We start from the raw sequence: 27,739 nt of genomic DNA, 5'->3' as shown, positions 1-27,739 counted from the left end.
ATTACTAGATTTTTTCCCTACATTAATTTTTTTTCTTCTACCCAGAGGCCTGGGGACCTAATGGGGAAGATTAGATAATATATTAGTCAACTCATACATACCGCATACCATAGACTGGATGACTTAAACAACAGAAATTCATTTTCTCATAGTTCTGGAGCCTGGAAGTCAAATATTAGGTACCAACATGGTCAGATCCTTGAGACCTCTCTCTGGGCTTGCAGAATTTTAAACACCTTGATGCTGTGTCCTCACATGGCAGAGAGAGAAAGTGAGAGCAGGCTGTCTGGTATCTCTTCTTAAAAGGGCACTAATCTCATCATGAATGTCCCAACCTCACGATCTCATCTAAACCTAATTATTTCCCAAAGGACCCAAATCCAAGTACTATCACACTAGGGGTTAGAGCTTTAATGTATGAATTTGGGAGGGGTGGGTAGCAGGACACTATTCAGTCTATAGTAGGTAAGTTTTATAATATTAAGAAGATAACTTTTCCTTGCTCAGTTGAGTGGAGGGTGCATGAATCAGCGACATTGCTACATTAGTATCTCAAACTCTTCTCAACTCCCACCCATTCCACCTCTCCCCTCATGGGTTTTCATTATCTCACATGTAGACAAATAGCATCCTCACTTGTCCTCAGACCTCCGATTTTGCCACCCTGACTCCAAGGTGTCTTCCATGAACCAGACTGATTTCATGAAAAGGTGGCTCTCTCCAAGCCACTCCTTTGCCTCAAACTCCAGAGCTCAACCGTGTTTCCAAAATGTGCCCCATTCTAAGAATCACCAGGATGGTTGTTAAATAGTCAGATATTAAGACCCTCCATGCGGTTTTGAGAACTGACACTTGATAAATTTTTATGACATGTCAACCAAGTGATGCTTATCATTAAGGAAGTCTGGAAAACATAGCTCCACACAATTAAGTTCAAAATCCTTAGCAGGACACAATAGGGCTTGGTAAGCTGTCCCATTCTTTCTCTCCACCTGACATTCCAACTCCAGCCACAGGGAATTACTAGTGGCTGCTGGACACCCCCATTCTTCCTCAGGTCCCCATGACAGCATGTGCCTCTCTGTCTAGAAGGATGCCGTCTCTTCACTTGGCTACCTGACTAACTCCTCCCCATCTTTCCCATTCACGCTCAAAGCACCCTCTTCCACGAGGGTCTCCCACCTCCTCACTCTCTGTTGACACTCTTTACACCTCTGCTGCAGTCTGTGTGTCTCCACTGTGACTACCATTTCAGTGTTTTATATTTGTTTATCTGATTGTTTGTCTCCCCACCAGACCAATAGTTTCTCTAGAGAAGGAATGGGACTTTTCATCTTTGGTTCCTTGGCTCCTTGAATAGAATCAGGTGCAATGCAAGTACCCAATACATGTTTGCTGACTAATAAACTAGGTAATTATTAAGGGCAGGACAAAAGAATTCAATTGAATTGCATATTCCTTAAAGATGATCATTAAAAACTAGGGGGAAGTTGATCATCAAGCATGCATATACACACAAGCGCACATGCAGTGGTATCCAAAGATCTCTGCTGTCAAATCCAAGTGAGACATAGCGGCCTGAGTCAGAAACAGTGACAAAGCAGCATTGTTTCTGACAGTCAAGCTGGAGAATGTGGAGCCTTCCATCTAAGGCCCTGTTGGGATTCTGAATGTCTTCTGATTGAAGGGCTTGGTACAAATCATCTTCCAGAAGATTTTTGAGAAGATTCTTCCCTACTTCTGCAGGGAAATGGAGATAGCCTGCTTCTAGAGACCAGACTGCTCTGAAGGGAAACAAGGAAAGGCTGCTGACCCTGTTGGAATAAGACCCTTCCCCAATCTCACCAGCCAGAGAAAGTTATTTCTCTTTCTAGGAAGCAGAAAGGAAGAGTAGAAAGAGAGAAAAAAATGTTTCTTTCATGTATCTCACTCCTTGGAGTAGAGTGGAAGTCTCCCCTTCTCTATGGAATCATGGGAAGTGGGGGACACATTCCCCTCCCTGGCCCCCACAGTGGAAGTTGCTTCAAGAGGGTTGATATTTGTAGAGTCAGCTTTAAGAAGGAAGTGAGAAGCAATTTTTCCAAAGTCAGAAGAGAAATGGAAAAGTTCACATCACGTGAATCTGTGGAGAGCTAAGAAGGAGTCTGTGTGACAGATTCAGAATCCAAAGTACAAATACTCCCCAATTTCAAAGTCAAGAGAAGGTGGGCAAGTCGCTTAACCTCTCTGAGCCTCCCTTCAGCATCCTTTTCCCAGGTGGGGTGGGGAGGGTTAACCTCTGTCATGCCTCTGGTCAGATAAGATGACAGAAGAAGGGCTGGGTGGCCTCTGTATTATCCATATCATGGCAACAGTAATGACAAATGTCACACTCAAGAGATGGGGGACTGGGGCATCCAGGCCTCTGCCACTCTGGTGGTTGGCTCTTCCTCATCAGTTTCATTCCCCACTCTCCCACCAGGTGTGCCCCCCTCACCAAACTCCTCCAGTGTCAGCTCTGCCTCTGTACCCCAAAAGACAGAATTTATGTTTCCTGGCCCCTCAAATACTATTGCAGTCAACATTCAAGAACTCTCCACACCAGCTCTGCTCTCTATGCCCTTGAACTCTGCCTCTGATGTTATTACCACCTCTGGTTATAAGGTTCTAGGGATTTGCATATCTCAGAAATGAGCCCCCTTTTCATCAGATGATTTCTGAGTTCAGTAGAGAAAAATCTTCCATGGCACAAGCAAACCTCCAGGTCAGAGGATGTTCCTGATTGGATGTCAATAGTAAATTCCCCAGCAATATTCCCTACAACTGCATTTTCTGTCATGTGCTACACAATGAGCAATATTTTGTTCTGAGAAAGGTCTATTCCATCCTCAGACACATTCTACAGATGAGACCACAGGTCCTAGAGGGGATAAGTGACCTGGCCAGGACCCTACAGCAAGAGAGAGAGGCAGAACCAAGCTGGAAGCCAGGCATCTGGCGCTCGGCCACTGCAAACATGTTCAGCCCCTGGAAGTCTGGCTCTGTCCGAGATTCTGCATATTTACTTAGCCAGTGCTTGTAGAGCGCTTACTATGTGCCAGGCACTGTGTGGAGCACGTTATAGGCATTAACTCATTTAATTCTCATAGCAGCCCAAGATGGGGAACCTTCGGGAAGCTACTCAATCTTTTGAGCTACTTAACCTCGATTTCCCTTTCTGAAAGAGGGGACTCCAAGAAATACCTTCCTCCGAGGATTTTTGTGATAGTCTCATGAGCTGACTCACTTAGAACACTTAGAACAGTACCTGGTACAGAGCAAACACACGTGACTAAATATTTGTGATGTAGAAAATAGGGACAAGGGCCCCTACCTCAGTCTTGGGGGGTGAGGGTAAAGTTCCCAGGAAGCCCTAGTTGGTGAAGAGCTGAGTAGTTCCATGCTAGTGAATGAGCTTCTTGCGTCTGTGAAATACATCTTTGGATGAGAGTATATATATATACCCTCCAAGGTATAAAGATGTATTTGTTAGCCTTTTCTTACAGATATACTAGCAATGAAAAACTCATGTTCCCCCATCTGACCAATCCTGAGAACGATGCCAAAGATTTCCTGTAATGTAAGGGACTAAAAATACTTTTTGATGATGGAGAGAGTGGAAGTTGAGCAACACTGACTGAAATACGGAAACGATACCAAATGGCAGCCACGCAACAAAGCAAGCAACCCACCTGGGCTTTGATCTCTCCATATTGCTTCAAGACTCTGTAGATTTCATTTTGTTCCAGGAGGCCATGCTGTGTCTTTGTGTTTGCAAGCACCATCTAATTTTCTAGAGAAAAAATTTAAACCATGACTGATGCTGAATTATAGCATAAAATGATTGCTAGCATATTGAACACCTAAATACTATAACTTCTTCCTCTTTGCAACCCTTTGAAGATCTTTAAGAACTGGGAATAGGCTTTTGGGATTCAACAACCACTTCCACATTTACTACCAAATTATTGTTACAATCAGATATATTTCATATACTGTCATATTTTTGTTAAATTGAACCCTTTTATTAAAGCACAGTTTTTTTAGTTTGTAAAATTCACCATGTATGTTATTTCATTTTACTCTCATCCCCACTCTGTAAGAGATAGTTATTATCCCCACTACCATCACCCCCTTTTACAGATGAAGAAACTGTGCATAGAGAAGTGATGAAGCTTGTCTGAGACCACACTGCCAGCAGATGACAGCCTCCTAACACACAAGCCACTCCTGTGCTCCACCCCGCTGATCCCCCTGGAATTCAGCTGTACTCTCTGTTTGGGGTATCCTCCTTGCTATAAATCTTCTCTGTTTATTACAGCTGATCTCCAAAAGAGGCCACAGCCTGGCCAAGAGGAACCTTCTCTTTTTCTCTGCAAGTAAGTTTTTCCTCTTCTGCTGTCTGGAAAAGGTAGCTCAGCAGCCAATTCAGTGAGCAATTCAGTGATTTAGGAACAAATATGTGGTACAGCTGAGTCTCTCCAGATGTTGAGCTAAATAAGACACAACTGGACTTTTAGGATCTGACATCCATTCAGGCCAAAGTGGGAGGAGAAGGGGCCCAAGAACACATGAGAGAGTAATGATAATATTCTTATTCAAGAATGCCTACTATGTGCCAGACACTTTACAGAGGCAGGACTCAGGATAAATAGCTGGTAAGGTTTACAGTTACATGATAAAATATTGCAATTTCCCTCCCTTCAATTACTCTCCTTGAAGGAGGGTTTTTCCACTCTTGCACAGTTGAACTCAGGAGTGGCTGTGTGACTTGTGTTGGCCAATGAAAAGTAGACAGAGATGACACATGTCTTCCAGCTCAGGGCTTTCCATCTCTCTTTTCCATCTGCCACATAGACTGGCAATGTTCCAGATAGAGGCTGCATTGGGTTCCACAGAGGGGTGGAGAAGTCTGGTTTCGGCCAATCCACAGTAGCTATGTAATGTGCGCAAGCACTATTTCTTTGCTGTGTGTTAAACCTCAGATGTTTTCAGATTGTTGTTACAGCAGCATAATCTGTCCTCTCCCGACTGGTTAACTTACATGATATCCAAACTAGTTAGTGGCTGAGCCAGAATAATTTGTCTCCAGCATTTAATGAACACTGTAAGTGCATTAATGATACTAAGTGGTTTCCATATATTATTTTAATTAGTTCTCACAATGACTCCATAATTTATATATATATAATTCTTATCCCAGTATTTCAATTAAGGATGTTTTTGCTCACAAATTTCATAAAGAGCAGATCTGGTACTTGAACGCAGATTGCTGAATTTGTATCCCAGTCTAATAATCATTAATCTAGGCTGTATCTTTGTTCACTTTCTGAGGACACAGAGCTTGAGAAATTGAAAAGATCAGAATGAATTTACTGATCACTACCAAACTTTCAGATGGTTCTTATGCACTTACAAAGTCAAGAGAATAAGATAACTGCCCTAATTTATGAACACCTAATGAACACAGTATGCATGGGCACAGGAGGTGGAAGTATTTGGAGCTTCCTTACCTCTCCTCCATTCCTGCTGAACTTCCTCAGTTCAGACCTTCTGCTCAGCTACTGACCCAGAGTTCCTACCTTCTCTCTTCTTAGTGGACAAAATAAAGATATAAGAGTACCTTCCAGTCTAAGACAGAGAGTAGCATGGGAAACAGAAACAACAAACACTTTGGAAGGAAATGTATCTGAATTCGAGTTCTGACTTTGCTATTTGGTTTGGGACTTCGGGAATGCTGCTTCCCTTCTGCATCTATAAATGGGATAAACAAGGTAAGGATGCCTACCTCACTGGTCTATGGGGGAGGGAGGAAAGAGGATCATTTTGGCAAGGGCCTTGGACAGGTTCTGGCATATAATAGATACTTGACAAATGTTAGTTCCCTTTGGAATTTACCCAAAAAGCATTATGTGGACTGTCTGCTTTCATGGCTGCTCTTGTCCTTTGCTCCTAAACTCTCCATCCTTTCACTCTGAATCCAAAGGAACCAGTGGGTCCCAGACGGATGTGTTTCCTGATTAGAGCTGCACCTAAACATACATCTTTTCCATGAGAATGTAGTTTGGAAATGGAGATAGGTTGGCTTGAAAACTGGGCTAAACTTGAAGAATATTAAGAGTTAAGTAAGCCACAAACTGGGCTTGGAACTAATTGCTTTTTAGGAATATCATTTACAGGGGAAAATGCAAACCAAGTTCCAAATACTCAACTCCCAATAAACAGATGGATTGTAATCCTTTGGAAGTAAGAGATAAATACATATGCATGCACATATTCATGGCAATCATTTCCTTATAGATATTGAGTCATTAAATGAAATATTTTTACCACTTCCAATTAACTCTTGCAATTACTAAAACATTTTTTAAGTGACCAGTAGAACAGCATTCCCATCTTCTTCTCAGTCTCTTAGCCCTCAATCTGAAATGTGGAGTTGGGGCCCAAGAGTCAACCTCAGGCTCATGCTCTCTGGGTCATTGAGCTCCCCACCTTTTTCTAATGAAGGTTAGAGGAAGGCTCTCCAAACATGCAGCTCTTTCCATAACGGAAAGTTGAAGTTCACAGCTGGGAAACCTCTATGTATCTTCAGTGAAGAGGCAGAGGAAAGAAGTTCCACTTGATTACTGGCATGTTGAAATTTTCTCCATTCACAAAGTTGACCAAGTGAAGAAGAAAAAATGGTGTATTTCTTTGCCTTGTTATTCATGTAATTCAGATCTCTTTTGGAGAGAAACACGTATCACTGAGAGGCTGAGAGGGGCAGTGACAGAGCCCAGGACGTCAGAAAGACCCAGATTCAAATCCTGTCTCTGATGTCAGCAACTCTACAATGGAGACAGGAAACTTAATCTGTGGGCTGCGGTTCCTCAACCGTAAAATGGGAATAATAACTCCTATTTCACAGAGTATTGCAAGAATTAAGATATCACATAACAAAAGTACGAGTACACAGTTAAGTATTCAAGAAATGACTACGGTCATTGATGATGGAATTTAAGGTCAAGTTGGCAATCTGGTGTTGTGATTATCAGTTAAGCAATAATTGCATTTCAAAAACCAATCAGATTGAGTCCCGGGCATCAGGCTAAGGATTTATCCAGTTTCTTTTGCTATTCCTGCATATGAGATTTTCTCAGAAAAACATTGAGTTGTGATTCCTTATTAAAACTAAACCTTTCTACAGTTTAACTTTATTATTTTAAGCAATCTATTTACTTTTCTAGGAAAAATGAAAAGATTTTTAAAAACTAATTATGCTGCTTTAAAAGGCATATGTGGAGTTGGAGGTCAATATAAAGTAGAATAGATTGCAAAAAAAGAAAAAAAAGAAAAATCCACAGTCCATATATGTCTTCTTCACATATAATATGATTTTGCCCTTCCTCCCATTATGAGATAACTTATTTCTCAACCCCTTGACTCTAGGCTTGGTTGTGTAATTCAGTTTGACCAATAGGTCAATAGCAAATGTAAAATAGACAGAAGCATCCTGGGGCCTGCCCTCTTTTGCTTCCCTGAGGCGACTACATGAAGATGCTCAGGTTAGCCTACTAGAGGATGAGGAGTCATATGGAGTAGCAGCAGGCTTCCCAGCTGGTTCCAAACACCAACATCCAGACATGTGAGGGAAACCATTTTGGACCATCCACCTCACCTGAGTTACCAGAGAGCTGAAGTGATGAGAGTGACCTCACGAGAAACCGACAGATGAACCACCCAGCTGAGCTCAGCCCAAATTGTCAACCCACAGAATCATAAGCAAGTAAAATGGTTGTTGTTTTAGGCCATTTGTGGGATGATTTCTTAGGCACAAACGGTAACTGCTACACAAAGTCTTTAACAGGCAGTTGTGTGGGTGGCTGCTGAGTTCACAGTAAACCCCCATTCTCTAGCACTAGCCCCTACATTGTAGGTGTGGGCTCCCAGCAGCCCTGCTGCCTTCGTCATGTTGCTTGGATCTAGGAAGAGCCCTGTCTGAGGCTGGACCAATCATATACCCTCTCACATCATGCCAGTGTTTCAGATGTCTGTGACCCACCTACTGTGGTTCCTGAGGTCTCCAGCATTGCCCCAGTTCTGCTCTTCTCAAAGCCTGGTTGTTCTACAGTTCCTCAGACTTGGTGAGCCTCCCTGGTATCCTTCAGGTACATTCCATTTCTCCTCAAGACAGCTGAAGTTGTCTGTTGTTTGCATCCCCTAAAGTTCTGAAAGAATAAAAGTCCCCTTTGAAGAGTTTGAACCTCCAGATGAAGGAGGGCTCAATGTTTGAGCCCTCATTGTGCACTGAGCACCATGCTGGCCTCTGCAGAGAAAAAAAGAGGAGAAAGCAGCACCCTTGCCCTCATGGAGTCTCTGCTCTAAGAGTCCTCCTGGCTCAATTTTCTGCCTGCATTTTCCCTTGATTTGCAGAACCTGGCAACAAAGGGAGTTCTACCAAGTCAGCAGATTGAATTATTCCTAATTAACATAAATTCTAAGACTGTGTATCATCCTTGACTTTAGCAGGAAAACCCACAAACAGATCTAATTCTTCTCTGCTGGCCTTTCAGATCCTTGAAAGAGGAGGAACTGAAAGTCCCTTCTGCTCCTGAGTATCCCATAGCCCAAAAGGGATCCAATGCTTTTGTCTGTGACTTTTAAGAAGGCTTACTTGGTATTTCTCTCTCTCTGTCACTCTTTAAATTTAGCCCCTTTTAGAAGTCAGGTAATACAAGGAAAAAGATTTATCTAACTGATCTTCACTTTTACTTTTACTTTTGTTTTTATTTTAATGGTTACTTGGAAGGGAAGGGTTTACAGGAGACCTGACATTGAATTTCCTTGTTAGGAGGATTGTGAGACCCTGGAAGATACTTCATGCAAAGGCAGAGAGAAATGGAAAGGGGGAAAGAGACACCTCCCAGGCACTTTTATATACAGGATCCAAACAGCCCTGTGAAGAAGGCATTAGTATGCTCATTTCACAAATGAGGAAAAGGAGGCCTGAAGAGGTGAAGAATACCCAAGGCACAAGAGTCTTAATTCAAGTCCAGGCTTGTTGTCATCCAAGCTCCTGCTTTTTTCCGCTACCTGGCTGTTTTTCCGAGAAGAAAGCAGTGGAAGCTGAGTTAGGATGGTGTCCTGCCACTCATTAACAGTGACTAGCAACTAACTTTACAGTCTTCCCTGGCTACCAAGATGCATCTATTCCAGTACTTTCCAAAAAACAAATTTATTTTAAAGATGTCTCTGTGATACCAGTAAGTGGGTATCAGTAAATGTTCCACAAAACAGGAATTCCCTCAATAAATAAGATTTAAACTACCTTCTTTACTCAAGGATACCTCAAAACCTTAAATATATTTAAAGGGCCCCCATGAATCTCCAAGGGGAGGACAGAGTGTGATATTAGTTAGGGTATACCTTAGGTTGCATGGCAAAGAGACTCTAAACTAAAGTGTCTAAAATAGAAAATCAATTTATCTTCCATGTATCAGTACAGAGATGAGTGGTCCAAGGCTGTCCAAGTGGTTCTTTCACCTCAACACATGGCTTCCAAGATGGCACCAGTGGTTCCCATTTGCCAGAGGAGAGAGGAATACAGATTTCAGAGTATGAAGTTTTCACTTTAAGGAGATAACATGGAAGTCACAAACATCACTTGTGCTTATATGCCCCTGGCCTAAACTCAGTCTTGTGGACACAACCAGATACAAAGGGAAGCTAAGAGATGCAGTCTCTGGTTAGGTGCCCAAGTGTCAAGCTAAATGCAGTGAGTTCTTTCACCAAATGCAGAAAAAGAAAACAAACACCAGAGGAAAATTAGCAGTTTCTCATTGCAAAATTCTTTTTTATGCAACATTATCAGCCAGGATATGAGAGTTAGTGATGCAGTAACAAACAATCCCAAAACCCAGAGGCTTAAAACATGTAAGTTTAGTTCTCACTCACGGTGCATGAGGAATGGCAAGAGAGGATCTGATCTTCTTTCTGAGAATAAGGTTGATGGAGAAGCTATTTCTAGAGCAATGCTGATTTCCAGGGAGGAAAGGGAGAGAGTGAGGGTGAATGATGCACCACCACATCTAACTTCAAGGAAATATATTTAGCCTGATGGTATTTCACAGACTTCCTTAAGTGCATCTCCCTCAAACTAAGCCTTTGCTCCCAGAATTGAGGCACCTTAGATATACCCACCCTCATTCTCCCACAGTGTTCCTGAGTCTTCTGAGGAGAAAGGGCTTCTCTTGCACAAAAACCATATTGTGCCAGTTAGAATACCAAATACAAGCTCTGGATGGTTGTGGTGATTGGCAGAATGTCTCCAGTTACTTCTCTCCCTTTTTCTCTGCCCACACTACCAAAAGGCAGAGACTGTTTCTCCAGCCCTTGAATCTGGGCTGAGGTTGTGACTTGCTTTCAATAATAGAAAGGGTCAAAAGTGATACTGTGCTCATTCAGGGCCTCAGCAAGGCCTTATACCCTTCCACTCTCTATCCCTTGGGAGGCTGCCACCACTATGTGATCATTATGTGCTGATAGATCACATGCAGTAGAAATGAGCCTTCTCAGCTGAGGCCACCCCAGATCAATCCCAGCCAACACAGCAGCTGACTATAGACACATGGATGAGCCAGTTAACCCAAGTCCAGATTCATGACCCACGGCTGGATAAATGGTTGTTTTACATCACTAAGTTCTAGGTGGGATGGCACATGCAAAAGCTAATGCCATAGTGGTTTAAGCAGGAAAAAAAAAAGGAATTTATTAAATGGTTATATCCCCTGAAAAACCAGGGCACTGTGAGGCTTAGAGACTATGCCCAGAATCACACCACAGAACTGGCCTGGCACAGAACTGCTGTATCTGCTACTGTGGATACCACCACTGGGACTCCACCACAGCCTTGGACCCGGGTAACTGCCACTGGGAGCACCACCCTCGGGAAAATAAATGAAGCTGTTACTGCTGCCACCTGTCCCCAGACAAACAGGGACACCAAGAAATCAGAGCTGTGTTGTGCCTGGTCTGAACATCTGCTGAAGAGATTCATTTGGGGGCTGCTTCCCCATGGTCAATGGGACATTGTGTGTTAGAAGGACCTGGGACATGGCACATTATGCCACTGTTCCTTGGCTTTCACAGCTACAGAACTGGAGGCTGGAATGAGCTGTGGTTAAGGCCCTGTCTGAGACTGGAGGAACCCATTTTGCCCAAAGATTTCTATTCACAGAAATAACAGAGCTCAGGAATATCAAGGCAGCCATGAAACATGAAAGAAAATCAAATTAACCTAAAGCAGCTGTGGCATCATTGCTCTCCTTTTATCCTTTGGTAATTTGTTTTCCAGGCTGCTTTTATATAAAACTCAGATTTTCAGGATAAGGCCTCAGATATACAAGCCTCAGATTCCAGGATAAGTGGAAGAAAAACAAGAAATAAAAAAAAGATGATTTCTTGTTTCTCTCATCAGATATCCTCTATTCTCAAAGCACTTCCAAACCCTCCACCCCACCAAGAAAAAAAAGGCTTGTGTCTGCATTTTTCCCCTTAGAGAGAATGTTGACTTTCTTCCTCTTCATTTTGACACTTTCACTTCCTTTGTTGCAAGGTGAAGTGGCCACCAGATTCAGGGCACAAGAAACTCGTTTCTACCGCCTTTCATGACTCTTAAGCCTCCAAGAAGAACCCATATTAAGGGTCTCTCTTCAAGATGATTGGACTGCTGTACCTAGCGTTGTTGAGGTGAGTGACTCCTCTAGCAAATTCTCTGTCATATCGCCCATAAGAATACTCAATGTGCTTTAGTTCCTGATTTAGGAAGAAGTAAATTGCGTTTTGTCACTGCCGCTTCAAAGTGTGATGAGCTCACCATCTCCTCTGCCGTTTCAATCTCTACCCGAGGGTGTTCTTGTCACATCCCCTTCTGTCTGATGAGAACTTACTCAGCAGCAGACGGATGCAGGCTTCAAAGGATGAGGTTCCTATTCCACTAACAAGAGACTCTCACTTCCTTCGGGCCCAAACCCTGCCTCTTTCTTATGCCCTTTCCATCGCCTTGTGTTTTGCTAATTCCATACATTCTTTTACTTACCCTTGCAGAGAGACACAAGGACTGTTCTGGAATCAAAGACATCTCTATTCCCTCTAGGTATTTTAAATTTTAGATGTTTCCTTTTTAATAAGCTTCTCCAGAAATGCATCTGTTGGTCGATGATACTAATCAAGGTAGTTATTTACTGGAAAGCAGGAAGCTTGGTCCTAGTACAATGTTGGACTCTGCTGGTGCTGCACAAGGGCCTACAGCATACTTGCTCCTCTCGGCGTTGTAATCTAACTAGGAGATAAGAATAGAATTCAATCATTTGTACATTCAATACACAATTATTAGGTGCCTACTGGACACTGGGTGGTTTCTGAGCTCTCAGTTCTCTTACCCAGGGCAGGCAGGGGTTAGGGACTGGAATTACGATAAAAAGGGCTACAAGTCCATATAAACACAAGCATTGCCTGCAAATTTCCATTCTCTTCTTATTCACGCATTCATTTGACAAGTATTTACTGAGTATTCATAAACATGCCTGGTGGAATAATGTCTCAGACCTGTCTATGTATTTTCCAAAGCATTTGGATGCAGTTGTGATCCATTCAATAGAAATCCACTTAAAAGTTTTACTGAATTTGTAATGTCCTTTTGTCATTAAGTATTTTCTTAGTCAATGATGCCTGAAGTTTATTATCATCACAGAACTTCACAAGAAGATTCTTTTTTTTTTTTTTTTTTTACCAAAATCTTATCTTTGTTCCCAGCAGACACTAACTGAGAGCCTGCAGAGCCTGTAATTTTGGTTCAGTATTGCATGGGTGAGATGGAGACACACATAAGACACAGTTGGTCTCTCTAATGGTTCTCTTTGTGAAGAAGCCATCATTACCTACAGCCACTATGACCCTCAAAGTTTGTGCAGGGACTTTGGGTCACAGGGGAAAGTCCTGTGTAAGAGATGACCTTGGGTGGAGAGATGGATGTGCTGTGCATGGAGCACAGTAGGGACTGAGTACAAGGCTGAAGGGCAGTGCAGAGAGAGGAACAGGCAGCCTGGGTAGGGCATAAGGAGTATAGCCTGTGAGGGGTCCAGTCTATGGGGGGTCAGTCTGTGAGAAATTCCATCTGTGAGGGGCCCATCTTTGGGAGTTCAGCTTGAGGGGAGTTTCTTGTGGAATTTCAGCCTGGGAGATATGGCTGGAGATGCCAGAGAGGTGAACCCCACACCTCTCTGGCTGCTGTCGCTGCTGCTGTATTGTCCTCTGGGCTCATTGCTTAACATTCTTTCTGTTTGTCTCCCTGCCCTGGAAAACCTGCTGAGATATAAAGGGCTTAGAGATTGAAAAAGGTAAAAAAAAAAAAAAAAAAAAAGGCCAAGGTCCGATATAATCATGAACCAATGAACCAGTGTCACTAGGTACAAGGAAGATTCTTTAAATGTGTTCCTATATTAGAAATGTGTGGAAATGTGTGAACTTCCTAAGAGAAGACTACTGCAGAGTCCATGACAGTGCCAGAAGATGTGGGGTTTTGTAGGAGTGCGACAGGGGGTGGACAGGCAGAGAAACCAGGGAGATGTGCGGAGAAGCCAGGAAGGCACCGACACTATATTTCGAGCAGCCCTTAGCTACATCTGTCTAGGGTACGAAAAGGACGTTACTCTAAATAAGCACATAAAGTCTCTCTTTTAAAATGATTTAATGACAGTTTAAATTACTTTAGATAATTAGTGTATATTTTATGTCATGACTAAGAAATAAACCCAGATCTTTCAAATCTCCCCCTCATCAAACAAATCTGATTTTTTAGCTCCATCTCTATACTTCAGGTTTTTCAAAAAGCAACACATAGTATAATTATCCATGTTCATGGTTCTTTATATTTTTCCAAGTGCTTTCCCTCTGCATTGTTTGAACATCACAAAAACTGAGATATGGATGGGACAGGAATCCTTTTTCCCATTTCACAGATGAAGTTAAAGAATGTTCAAGAGCAGGCAGTGGGTTACACAGGTACAAAATGGGCAATAGTTAGCCAGGTAAAATGGTAAGGAAAATGGGTTATGATGAAGTGTAAAATGGTCCTGGGACATATAATCTGGAATTAGGAAGGAATAGGTAAGCTAGAATCCTATTCTTCTACTGGCCATCATTTGAGTCTAACTAAGAATACCATGTTCTCTTTAAATGCCAATGTCTTAAAATTGAAGTAGATATTTTAAGAGGACCCACACACAAACACACAAAAACAACAAAAGGCAACACAAATGTTTTTTAAGAATGGAAAATAAAATCTAGAAAAAAAGTCCAAGAAGCAGAGTGATGCCTAATAGGAGGATTAAGGTCAACTAAGAGGGGCTCAAGTGGCTAAATGAGATTCAGCCAACCAGTAATTTCTGTACATTCATGGAACAATAATTCATGTGGCCTAAAAAACTACTCAAGTTTAAAATATGTTGGAGCTCATTTTAGGTGATGTTTATTTAAGTGAAAATGGCATTGTCAAAGGAAAGGGCTTGAGTTTGAATTTTACTTTCAGGACATATTAGCCATCAGGCAATGCTTAGTACTTGATCTCTCTGAACTCGATCTTTCTCCATCTCTAAACTGACTGTGATAATACTTCTCTTGCACAGTTGTTTCAAGGATTTGAGATGTTGTATGCAAAATACCTAGTAAGTTACCCAGGACACAGCAGAAACTCAAGCAGAGACAGCTGGTGTATTGGGCGGTGGTGCTGGTAAATTAGTATGTGGTCTGAGCAGTAGACTTTTGAGTCAAAAGACCTGGGTTTGGGTCATGACTCTTCCACTTAGTAGCTGTAAGATGAGATATATTGTAGAAAGTATTTAGGTTTATTCATCCTGAATCTCTTCACATGTAAAAATGAGTATAATTTCCCTTCCTATTTTTAGTTTGAGGTTCAAATGAAATGAAATGGTATGTGTGAAGCAGCTCTTAAATATAAATATGAAATGTAAAAATAGGATATCATTGCTACTAAATCTTTGAAGTCTAATCATCTAGGTTAAAACAGACATGTCACTATATGTGTACTAAAGACATCACTGTAATTAGGAATATAGGGCAGAATGCTAACCATATTTTCAGAAGTCCTAATAACAACAAAAATGAAAGTCCCTCCAATTACAAGAAATTTTTAGTTTGTGTAAGGGGAAGTTTCCCAATTTAAGAACGAGGAAATATTTGAACACGCTTACCAGGGTCACGATGAACTGTCTTCCCTGAGGGTGACATCATAAAAGATGAACATCATCCATCCTGAGTAGTTTATCAGAGAATCAGAATCCTAAAGCTCAAGAGGGACCAGAGATAGTCCACCACCACCCCCACCACCCCAAAACACTCCCCTTGTTTGACAGAAGAGGAAACTGAGGTCCAGAGAGGTGAGGTTAATTAGTCCCAAGGACCCCAGGGTGAGGGGCCTGAAGGGCAAGCCTGCCACCCGCCTCTGCCTTTGGCTTCTGCTCAGTGTTTTCCACGACTGCACTGTTTGTTACCTCTGCTCTAGCACATACCCAACTGGCTTTCAAATTTCTGCATCTGGTAAATGGGAAGGACTGGAGAACAAGTCCAAAGCTGCTAACCTAGATGATAAAATCACCCCCTAGGATATCTCAGTGTAGGGCTGGAGGGCAGTGAGGGCTGGAACTCAACCTCTTGAAGTTCCTCCCATCCTTATGCATTTATGATATCATCCAGGAAACATTCAAACAACATAGATGGAACTAAATGTCTTGCCAGGTGGTAGCTTGTGATATATACAGACAGCTCCTGACTCACAAAGAAAGGCTCCAGAGGTCCCATACATACAAACAGCTGCTGCCATCCGCCTGGCCCCACCACCTTGCAGCTGCCATAGGCTGTGTGAAAAAAAAAGAAATTAGAAAAGAAAGAAAGGGAATAGAAAAAAAACTTGGACCACTTGCGGACTGGGCACATTCAGAGGTGGAGGAAGGGAAGAAGCTGTGGAAACAGGAACCACAAAAGGGAATGGACTCTCAGGGTAAATTTTCAGCCACTGTTATCTGGCCGCAGACCTTGCTCTCTTTGGCCTGAACAATCTACTCCTGGGAATGACAGTCCTCTTCATCCACGCTCTCAGAAACTTTATCAATGTAACATTTTGCCTCAAAGCCTTTTTAGAAGAAGGAAGGCAGGGAATAAATAATCAATTTACCATTAGAAATCTCTTTCAAAAAGTCACTCTCCTTTGTAAAAGTTAATAATAAGAGTACATAACGTCATGGGGTTGTGAAGATAAAGTGAATCAATAAAAAGTCCTGAGAGCTGTGTCCGATCTGTGATGCAGCAGTGATCCCAGTAATTGTTCTGAAAGCAGATCTCTTTGTAACTGCAAGTGTTCCTGTTTTACAGATGAGAGAACTGAGGCTTAGAGAAGTTAACTTACTCAGACCACATAATTTAGAGGAAGAAGCAGGATTCAAATCTGGGTCTGTCTCCAAATCCTATCACTTTAACAACTGTGCCAAAAACAATCACTGGGGTAAGAGTGGCAGCAGGGGATATTAGAAGCAATCATTCACAAAGTCACAAAAATTAACTCAATCAGATTGTTTTCCTACTGAAAACCAACTGAGCTAGCTGCTCTCAGGAAACAGGAATTTTGAGTTGTAGAGGGGAAAGTAGGTTATTTGTGGAAAGAACAGGGAAGACCTGGGCAATGGACCATGGCTGGATATTTCATAGGAAGTTTGGAGACAGTGATGCTCACAGATGGGAAATGTAGAAAAAGAGACAGTCTGGAAGGTGTCAAAGGTGAACTCTGACCCATGTGAAATTTCACCTAGGTCTGACCCAGGAAAAGGGGAGGAAGATTTCTATCTTTTTCCCCACCTAACTCTTATCCCACCCATGACTCCCGATAACTTGTTAATACTCCTGGTAGACTACATGATAGGTTAAATAAACTTTGGTGGGCTAGTTGGAAACATAACGATTCCATTCCCATTTGTAATGTATTTCTTTTGGAAATGTATGCTGCGTTCCAAACAAATGACTTGTAATTTAATCCACCATGTGTATACTTTGTGTCTCCCTGGGCCAGGCACTGTGCTGGGTGCTGGGAATACCAAAGAAAATATAAGGCAAGTTCTCCTCCCTGGAGCAACCGGAAACTCTATGGGGGAGAGATGTGTAAGCAACTAAGAGACAACGTGCTGAGTATAATAGGCGAGAGAGGTGTGTTCAAAGGGCCTTGGAGCCTGGCAGAAGGAAACAGGGAAATTGCTTTTAAATCAACTTTTGTAACCAACCCCTTTGCAAGTTGAGAACTGTAGGCAATGCATTAGAAGTTACGGGAAGGATGCGCTTACCACTTAGTACTGAATGGACTCATTCTTCAGCAGGACTGTTGCCTGCTTTTTTCCTGGCAAGTGGTGGTATCAGTCCCTGTGTTTTTTCCTAAGAGGTTAGAGAGGGAGGTGATTGCATGGACTCTGAAGTCAGATTGCTCTGGCTTGAGTCTGACTTTGACTTACTAGCAATATGACCTTTACTTTACTTCACTCAGTCTTAGTTTCCTTATCTGTAAAATGGGGCTGATGAAAATACCTTCTGTATAGAGTTCCTGGGAAGGCTGATGAGCTAACTCATGCAAAGTCCAGTGCCCAAAGTGAAGAAAATGACTCACTCAAATATATCAGTTGTTAACTGGGTGACAGATAGGAATCCCTGGCTCCAAATAACTTCATGAAGTAAGGCCTTATTTTTGAAATTCCATTTTAAGTGATACACAGCATTTAAGAATTTTTATAGCATATATTTATCTTTGTGTATGAGGTGGGGAAATATAGAAAATACATCAACCTTAGATAAATAAAGATATTATCTCATAGGACGAATAAAAAGATTTTAGAAAGTAAATTAACATAAAGTCAACTCTTTAGGTAAATAATAGCTGTTATATCGTTTCTTCCAAAATAAAAGCAACAAGCTGACTGAGATAGTTAAGACTGGAACAACAGAGGTTTCACTTTAATTTTTACTTTTTTTTCTTTTTCTTTTTCTTTTTTTGGCACTGGGCATGGCTTGAAATCATTTTGTCTTAACTTTAAATATATGTATGAAAATATACATTAAAATGTTCTCTAAACTTAATAAAGTGAATGGGGAAAACATGACAGATTAGGAAATGCAACAAGTGATAGTCTCTATGTTTTTCTCACTGTAATGAAATTGAAAACTTTCCCCTATGACTCTGAATAAAGGCACCCTTTTCTAATGCCAGAACTACAGGAAAGCACATCTGAAGAGGAGAAAAAAATGCCTTCTGCATGCCCACATTTTCTTGGCCCCGATTTCAATCCTGGTGGAAAAATTCCCTAAAGCCCATGACAGCTGAGCTCCTGGCCTGGAATTCGGATGATAGAAGAAGGGAAACTATACCCTGAGGTTCTGGGGGTGCTTGGGCAGCTCATGGTGCACACAAAGGCCAGAGAGGGGCCTGCCACCTGTCACCTCTACCCCTTGAGCTGGGAGCTTCAGTTAGAGGGGATTCAAGCTGGAGGGAGGCAGTGGGGAGGAGGCATCAGAAGCAAGCAGGAGGGCAGGCCTGTGTCAGCTCACACCCTGGGTTTTCCCCCAGGTTGCAGTAAGGCTGCTGGGACACCCAGCCACCCTTAGCCCTCTATAAAAATTACAACCAGGGAAGTTCCTCTGTTTAGCACAACAGTTGGCCTTTGATGCCTAGAGAATGATCATGCCTAAACAGGGTTTCCTGGGGTCAGCATCCCCATCCGGGCTTCACCTGGCCCTGTGGCATCACCTCCACTGAAAGGCTTACTGTGAGTTAGTCGCACAGGACCCAGGGGCGCTCCTGGCTGGCATCTTTATGGATGTCAGTTCAGCAGAGGTTCAACTCGTAGGTAACGGCCTGTATGTCTTTGGCCCTCTTACTCTGCCCAGGGAGATGTCCTTCCCCAGCTGAGCAACCTCCCCTACCCTCTACCGACCCAGCCACAGAGTCCTTATTTCCCTGCCATGGGAGAGGCAGGCAATGATTCGCCTCACGGGACCCACCCTGGGAGAGGAGGGTACAGAGGAAAGAGCGCTCCCTGAGCCAGGGGCAGAGGCGCTCAGACAAATCCTTCATTTCAGCCTCAAGAATAGGACTGTCAGGCACAATGCAGGATACTCAGTTAAATTGGAGTGTCAGGCAAACAACAAAAATGTTTCAGTTTAGTATGTCCTAAATATTTTTTAGTATTTAGTATTATTTCATCTTTTTTAGTATAAATATGCTCTAAATATTGCATGGGACATACTTGCACTAAAAAATTATTTATTGTTTGTCTGACATTCCAATTTAACTGGGTGTCTCTACTTTTATTCACAAAATCCAGCATTCCCTCCTTAAGAACAACTTCAGAGGCTGGCATTATTATTCATATTTTAAAGGTGGGGGAAATGCAGTTTAGAGAGATTAGGTGACTTGCCTGAGATCACAGTGTTTGTGGGTGATGGAGGAGAGATGAGATTTTCAACCCAGATCCGCTGATTTCAAGACCAAAGCTGGTTCCACAATGCCACACAGGGATCTGATCCTTCAGTGAAAGGGATAGATAGGAGGCTAATGGAGGGAAATGAGGCACTCTCTAAGGAGTTTGGAGGGATTCTTGAATGCCTTGCTCACAATGCAGATAATCAGTCAACAAATAGTTGGTGGACGTAATTGAACAATCGCCAAGTTGGTAGCTAGAAGCCTGCTCCTTTTCCAGAAACACTCAGTAAAAGACTAGTTCCTCACTCCCTGCTCAGGTCCCCCTTCAACACTACCCTCAGCGCCTTGGGTGAGCACTTCACCCCTTGTGTACAGGCAGTGGTGGGTGAGGTCATGGGACACAGCTCCAAGAGAAGCTTCAAATCGTGTTACATCCATTTAACACATGGAGGAACCCCACAAGACTGAAGGAACTGGCAGGCCCAAGGAAATAAACCAGTCCTCCCTTGGATGAATTATCTTTCAGAGCTCAGCAAGTGCAGCCTAGTCACCTTGCTGGAACCAGGCTTCCTCATCAGAACTTGAAAATATGTATCAGCACTTTGGTCAATGCTTGGGGAAGCAGAAGCTGTGGAGATAGGAAGAGGAAGGGGGTGTCCTGCTGGAACTCTTTCTCAGCCAAAGAAGGGATCGATTAGTAGCTGCAGAGTTCCCTTCAGCCTGGTTTCTTTCTTAATTTGTGAAGCGCTGTGAATCTGTACCCAGGAATCTGGGCAGAATGCATGCAGTTCATAGGTGCCCATGAACCTCCGGGTCGCAAGGGAAATTGCTGTGGCTCTGTGCATAGAGAAACATTCTAACCTCTTCATCTTAAGTCCCAGCCTTTTCCTCAAGATCCTCTCTGGAGGGGCCATGGGGGGATAGAGAGTAGTAGGGGCCAAGGACAATGGTATCAGAAGAAAATGGGGGTCCATCTGTCACCAGCTAAGGAAAGTTCGCTACCTTACAATTGTTTTATTTTCTGTTGATCAAAAAGCAGTAAAATGCTCATTGTGGAAAATTTTGAAAATGCTGAAAAGACAAAGAAACAAAAACTACCTATGAGCCCGTGAAGCAGAGATATAACCTCTCCTAAACTGTGGTTTATTTCCTAAGGATCTCTGTTCATATAATAAACACAATTGGCTTCATGCTACATATGTGATCTTGTAGCCCACTCTTTTTTAACGTAAAAAATCATAAACACTTCACGTCATTAAAGACTCTGAAGAATCCTTGCGATTTTAATGAATCTTTAATGGATGCATTGAAAATGGCCATAATTAATTTAATTACTCTCCTCTTGTTATTTAATTACTACTCTCTGAACTGAATGTTCAGAATGTTTCCAATGTTTTCCCCAATAGAAATAACATAGCAGTGAAAAGTTTCTCCACATTCATTTTTATCAGACCCTTGGCTCCTGTTCCCTCGGGTCGAGCATCTAATATGAAATGGCATCTGATTGGACCCAAAGATATGTGTCTTATTAAGTCTTCTGCTTGACAAAGTGCTCCATAAAGCAGTATGGCACCCAGAGACCCCACCAACAGAACCAGTTGGAGAACAACTAGGGTCAGTTACAGAACAAGAACTCCCTTGGTCTCTTGTCAAATGAAGGGGCTTCTACATAGCGGGAGTCCCAGCTCCCCCTAGACTCAGGCCATGGTTTACAAGAGAGAGACAGAGAAACAAAGAAACAGAGACAAGCTGAAAAAGAGAGAAAGAGTGAGACAGAGAGATAAAATCCCAGGAACAATTTTCAGAGAAACCACCACACGATGTAATTCCACCAGGAGCATAACAATAAAAGTCCTTAGAACTGCGCCGCTTGGTATTTTTACAGAACCAATACTTGCTGATTTAGTTAATGATAATGTTGGGATCCAAATTTCCTCTAAAAGGGAGTCGTAAGTGTTCTCAACTTGGACAAGGCTGGCCTAAAAATAAACAAATAAGTTATATAAGTCCAAATTTTGACCGATCGAGTTTTGGAAGCCGAGGCTCTGGTATAGGATTAAAGAGCCCTCTTCACATCTCGCGGTTGGGCCTCACGTGCAGCCTGCAGGGTGGGGCGGCCAGGCAGCATTCCAGCTGCCCCTGAAACCCAGCTTCTAACTGAAGCGCCAGCAACCCCCAGGAACTCACGTGGAGTGCGCCCCGCGGCATCTAGGGGACACTTGCAGGGCTTAGAAGACAGTGAAAAGGAACAGAAAAGCAAGTAAGACCACTGGTGGAGAATAATAGACTTCTGTTTCTTCACTCTCTTCCAAAGTGAGATGTTTTGAAAGGTTTAATGCTGTTATTCAAGAGCTGTCATCTTCTGCTTGAGAGCTGGCTGCCTTTTAGTGGGAAGGGAAATGATTATTGTGTATTGCCTTTCAGAAGCCTTTAAGTCTCCTCCAGGGAGGAAAGTTGTCAGATCCTGCACATAACCAGTGTGGATGGAGCCCCACTTGGGTCCAGCTGTGAGAGCCATCAGGGGACAGAGGAAGCCCAATGCTCTGGCTTCATGTGCTCCCAGAGTAACATGTAAATACGTGAAATGTCACAAATGAGTCCATTTATTCAAGAATTTATGTAACATAATTATTAAGAGCTTACTAAGTGGGAGGCACTGCCGCCTTAGGGTTAAAAGAAAGTAGAATACTCCCTGCCTTCAATTGTTTATTCTACTTGAGGAGAATAGATGTGTTCATAAACAGCCAGAAAATTACAAGCTCATTACAAATGGCACTGGAGACAAGGGATCTACATGGGCCAGGGGTGCAACATAAAAGCAATACTCAATTCTAGCCAGTAACTGACTTCCTGGAACATGGGCCCAATGTAGTTAGAGCTTCAGGTTTTCCAAAGCAGGACAATATGATTTTTCTGTAAAATATCCTGACTTTTTTTTTAAGTTGGCTGAATTTTTTTTAACATGAAGCAAAGTAAACAAAAGATACCTATAGGCCATTCTGGAGGCTGGGAATTACAAGATCTAGGTACTGGCAGATTCAGGGACTTGCTAAACGGCTGTCTTTTCTTTTCACTGTGTGCTCACAGGGCAGAAGGGGTTGTGGGAGTTCTCTGGCTCTCATACAGGGGCACTAATCCCTTTCAGGAGAGCTCCACCTGCAGGACCTAATAACCTCCCAAAGGCTCCACATCCTAATGCTATCACCTTGGGGGTTAGGATAATAGGAACTGGAGCGGGGGGAGTTGGGGGGCGCACATTCAGACCACAGCAATGAGGTCATCTATCCCCCCGCATTTTCTTCTGTACAAAAACAACTCAACATGAACAGTAACCTAAAAACTTCTCATCAGTGGAAAATGTGTATTAATTATTTCTAGGATTTCTCTCCTGATTTTCCTGCAGCCCTTTAACTCCACATGGCTGGTTCTGCATCCAACACAAGGTCACATCCAAAGAAGCACAGTCCAAATAGCCAGATTTTTAAAAATATTTTAATCTCTGAGTTGCATCTTTCAAACCAAAATTAAAGAGGATCCAATTCATCAGCCCCTCTGCTATGCTGTCATAAGCAACACATAACTCCTAAATTCTCCCAGTCCCAGTGCAGCTCCTTCCATGCTTCTCTCTATACCCGTAGACCACAAGGACTCCGCTCTCCTCCCAACTTCTCCTCAATCTACCAACTTGTTATTCTTCTTACAGGTCAGGGGACAGGGAAGAGTCAGGGCACAGGATCATATTAATGATGATCCACTCATCTCACAAGATACATTTCTCCAAAGCTTGTTCTTTGCTTCAGTTCTATCTCCTGATGCTCCCAACATTTCAGACAACTACAAGGCAATTTCACCTTTGAAGGGAACAAAATGAGGTTTGGTGAAATTTTCTAGCAGATTTGTGGCTCATTATTGGTAAGGTAGGGACTGCCTGAGCTCTGCATCCTTCTTACCAGGACACATAAGGCATGATGCTTCTGTTCCTATAACATGTTGGAGTGGAGACTGGCTGTGGCTCTGAAGTGTCCTATCTAATATTGAGCACATCGAAGGGTTTGCCAGGAAACACAGTAAAGGGTACCAAGCTCTCTATAAAAGCAGGGCCTTTTAAAAATAGTTATGTTGTTTGGGGGAGAGGGAGAATTGTTGTCTTCAGGAGGGGATTGTATTTTTAATTGTATATTGGTTTTCCCTTCGCAAAGTGACAGACGACTGAAGGCATTTTTTGGCCTCAAAGTTCTTGCAGACTTTTCTGATGCCTCTGCCTGTGTCAGATGGCAAGCCCAGTGGCAATCACTTGGAAGGCAGCCACAGGAGATGTCAGAAATGGTTTCTCCCCTCTGCTGCACTGTCAGGGTAATTTGTTTTCCTCAACGTTCTAAAGGAAACCGTAAGAGCATTTTGCCCACTCAGAACCTCTGAAACTGGAGTTAGGAGGTCTTATGGAGGAGGTCAGGAAGGAAGAATACTTTTCTTGGGGTGGTTTGATGCTTTCTGAGGCCTTTTACTAGTGACCTGCCAGACTGATTACCCAGCCTTCCTGTCTAATTAGACATCTTTGTGATGATTCATGGCTGTGGAAGCTGGTGTCAATAGACAGACCGTTGCAGTTCAATTCCATTGCATCTCAAAACTGGATTCATGGGATCCTCACAGGCAAATCCAATCAATCTGCTTGTAACCCAGGCAAGTGTTGGGTATAGGCAAAGGAGCACAAACTACTAGGCATGTTGTGGGAAAGAGTCTGATGGTGGTCCACCTGAGGACAGAAAATAGAATCATTCCTTTGTGCTCCCATTTTTTTAAAAAAGAGACCAATGTATAAGTCCTGGTTCCACCATTTACTGCATGTGTGACCTTTAGCAAGTTACTTAATCTCTCTGTGCCTTGGCTCCCTCATCTGTAAAATGGGTTAATAAAATGAGCAGTACCTACCTCATAGAGCTTTTATGAGGTTAAATGAGGCAATATTTGTAAAGAAATTAGAACAGTACCTGGTACATAGTGAGTGCTCTACGCATGTTTTAAAAATACACTTTGAGAAAATTGTCACATGTCATCAAATCTAGTAGAGTAATCTGAAGGGCAATGTTGGCAGCCATGTCCTATGGATCTGGTGCTGTTTCCTGCAGAGAGAGCCTGAGCGGGACACACTCAGGTGAGGACTGAGCAGCCCTTCAAAACCAAGAAGTGAGCATCATGACGCATGGGTCCAGTATGGCCATTTGCTTTCACAGACCTGCATACATGCACACTCAGGAACTGAATTGGCAGACTTCAATATTTTCCATTCTAATATTCCCTAAAAATGAATTCCAAAAATTATACTTTTGCACACATTTTTGATTTACCTCAGCTTTAATTTACCATTTCAATGTAAGGTTAAATGATTGCAAAAGATTCCTCATATATTATAAAAATTGACATTCAAAAAGAAAACAGTGGCACCACTTTTTAAACTAATCCTATGGCCTTAGAACTTCAGCAATTTCCTAGCCATTTGCTACCCACTATCACCCACTTTAAAAAATACACAAACAAGCTCTCCTTTCACTCTCAGAAATTCTGTTTTGTTCTTTCATCTCCTCTAGAGTTGCTATTTTTCTTTCTTTTCCTCCTCAGAGTTTTATCCTAATATAATTTTTATAAGTTAAAGTCCTTTGTTGATCATCCTGTTATGCTTCTCTGCAACACATATATGAACATTTTTTCCTCTGACCACTAGGCTTTAATTTTTTTTTTTTGTAATTCCATATTTAACTAGCATAAGGTATTAACAGTACACAATTGGTAAAAACATCAATATATTTTAACTTTTAATATATAATTCTAATATTAAAAGTAACTTTCAATGCATCTCAATTATATGGGTAGAGAGAGTTTCCTCCCAATTCTCCAACTAGTTTCATATATTCAGGAATGACTATTATTTACTATTAGAAAGAGATGGGGTTGAGAATCATTTCTATTCCTGTTTTTCTTTTTTATAGATATGCCCATTGAGAACTTCTATTCACAAAAATAAGTAAATGGGAAGGGAAGGAATTTTACTACAGCACTGACATTCAACTCTTTGAACTCTTTCTGAATTCTGTGCCCAAAACACAATAAAATTTTTAAGCATCTGTCTTTAGTTAGGTCTTTGATTAGGTCTTCCTCCAATTTTGTTGAAAGTAAATAATTGGAAACCATCTAACCGAAAAGGATTTATTATTCAGTCATTAATGTCTCATTCTGTGAAGTGTACCAAAAGGCCAAGTTTTTCAAGGTACTGTAGTTTTGCCTGTTACCCTTTCACTTAGAGACACTTTGTTAAATTTGTCTAAGAAGAGTTGAATAAATGAAAAATATTCATTTCCAGACATCTTTCAGAGTAGAACTACTTTAATGCCTTTGTCGTGTTCATCCTTATATAAAATTTTGTCAAAATCTTGGGGTTTGGATTTGGTTTGCAACTGATGAAAAATGGCTCATCATATAACTTAATTGTCAAGCCAGTCAGCCAAATTGGATGGATTCCTTGTTGTTAAATGTGTGACTTTATTTTTCAACTAACGTTAAGTCTCTTAATATTCATTTTCGAGAATATTATAAAAACCACTGAGAAATAAATTACAAAATGCATCATATAAAATAGATTACTAAAAAGCAGCCAAGTTTACAATGATGTAGATCTGATATAATTAATTTTACAGTAAGTGTAGAACAGGATAACAATGCTGTTTCTCATTACCTAATTTGCAATACAATAGCATATTATTTTGCTAAAACTATGTTATTTATGGAGCCAGAAATATGATGTAAGTATACTCTTTCCTTAAGCTGTGTGAATGTGGGCATCTAACTGACTGGCGGTTTTTGAGAATAATTAAATAAGAATTATGCTTAAAAATCAGAAATAATTTTATTAATTTCATTAGCCCTCATGCTCAAACTTTTCTGCTTAATGAAGCTATTTAATAGGAAAACATGTGTCTGTATTCTGCTGAAACTAATCAGGCCAGCATGTATCAAAAAACCAAGTATTTATTCATAAGATGTGAGAAATACGGGATTTTATAAAAATCAATTATAACTATCTCATGGAATAGCACATACAATATCTGAAAAACATAAATTTCTGTCTATAGGTTTTTATCAAATGTGTTCTGGAAATCTCATTAATCCCCAAAATATTCAAATTACACCTATTAAGAGTTAGCATCATTAAATAGCCTGGACAGCTCGACTATTGTCAGGCACTTTCCTTTCCAGCTAATGACATATCCTAGGCATGAGGACTCAGACTTTTCTTAAATATACAAATTACCCCAATGCACACACACACCCCAGATGTTGCTGTTACAGTCAAATTAACCACACGCAGAAAAAGACAATAGGAGATTCATCCATCAGTTACAATGGCCAGTATATAATGAGTACTTACTACATGCCAGCTAGTGCTCAAAGTTATGACATATACTAGTACTTAAATGTCCTTACAACAATTTTGTGAGGTGGGTCCGATTAACATCCCTATTATGAGATGGAGAAATGGACAACCAGACACCAGAGGACTGGCAACTGGGGGAGACAGTGTGCAAACCCAGGGGCTTGACCCAGAGCTCAGATGTAACTATCACACGCATTTCCTCACTGGCACATGAGTCTATTTCTTGTTATTTCCCTTCCATAATTAAGCACTCTTATTCCATAACAACAACCACTGTGGTAGACAGAGTAATGCCCTTCCCCACCCCAAAGATGTCCATGTCCTAATTGTCGGAACCTGTGAGTAAATGGCAGCAAGGACTTCGCAGATGTGAGTTAGTTAAAGATCTGCAGAATATTCTGGATTATTCAGGTGGACACAATATCATCACAAGGTTTTTATAAGTGAAAAGGGGAGGCAGCAGAGTGAGTCAGAGAAGGAGCCACCATAGTGGATCAGAGGTCTGCGTGATGTGATCACTGGCTTTGAAGATGGAGGTGGGGTCATGAGCCAAGGAATACAGACAGCCTCAAGGAGCTGAGAACGTCAGGAAAACAGATTGTCCCCTAGAGCACTCAGAAAAAAATACACAATCTTCCCAACATGTTTTTTTTTTTTTTAGCTACATGAGAACTATGTCAGACTTCTGACCTATTAAATAATAAATTTCTGTTGTTTTAAGCCACCAAGTTTGTGGTAAGTTACTACTGTAGTAATAAGAAACTGATATAAACACCCAACTA

The 27,739-nt window shown here is 41.7% G+C and overlaps 1 protein-coding gene across 2 annotated transcripts in view; it reads left to right on the top strand.

Annotated features, from left to right (window-relative positions):
• Positions 1–11,592: 11,592 nt before the first annotated feature.
• RBPJ (recombination signal binding protein for immunoglobulin kappa J region) overlaps positions 11,593–27,739 on the top strand; it is a 213,963-nt gene continuing 197,816 nt past the window's right edge. The window contains exon 1 of one of the 2 annotated variants that reach the window (XM_036994716.2): positions 11,593–11,745. Coding sequence is in view for 1 of the 2 variants with exons in the window: in XM_073237761.1 (XP_073093862.1) it covers positions 11,714–11,745 (32 nt within the window). In the remaining variant the exon portion in view is untranslated. The remainder of the gene's footprint in view (positions 11,746–27,739) is intronic. The other variant, XM_073237761.1, reaches the window with a different exon arrangement.

Source organism: Manis javanica, chromosome 5 (genome assembly GCF_040802235.1).
Source record: "Manis javanica isolate MJ-LG chromosome 5, MJ_LKY, whole genome shotgun sequence".
NCBI lineage: Eukaryota > Metazoa > Chordata > Mammalia > Pholidota > Manidae > Manis > Manis javanica.
This window is presented reverse-complemented; position numbering and strand designations above follow the sequence as displayed.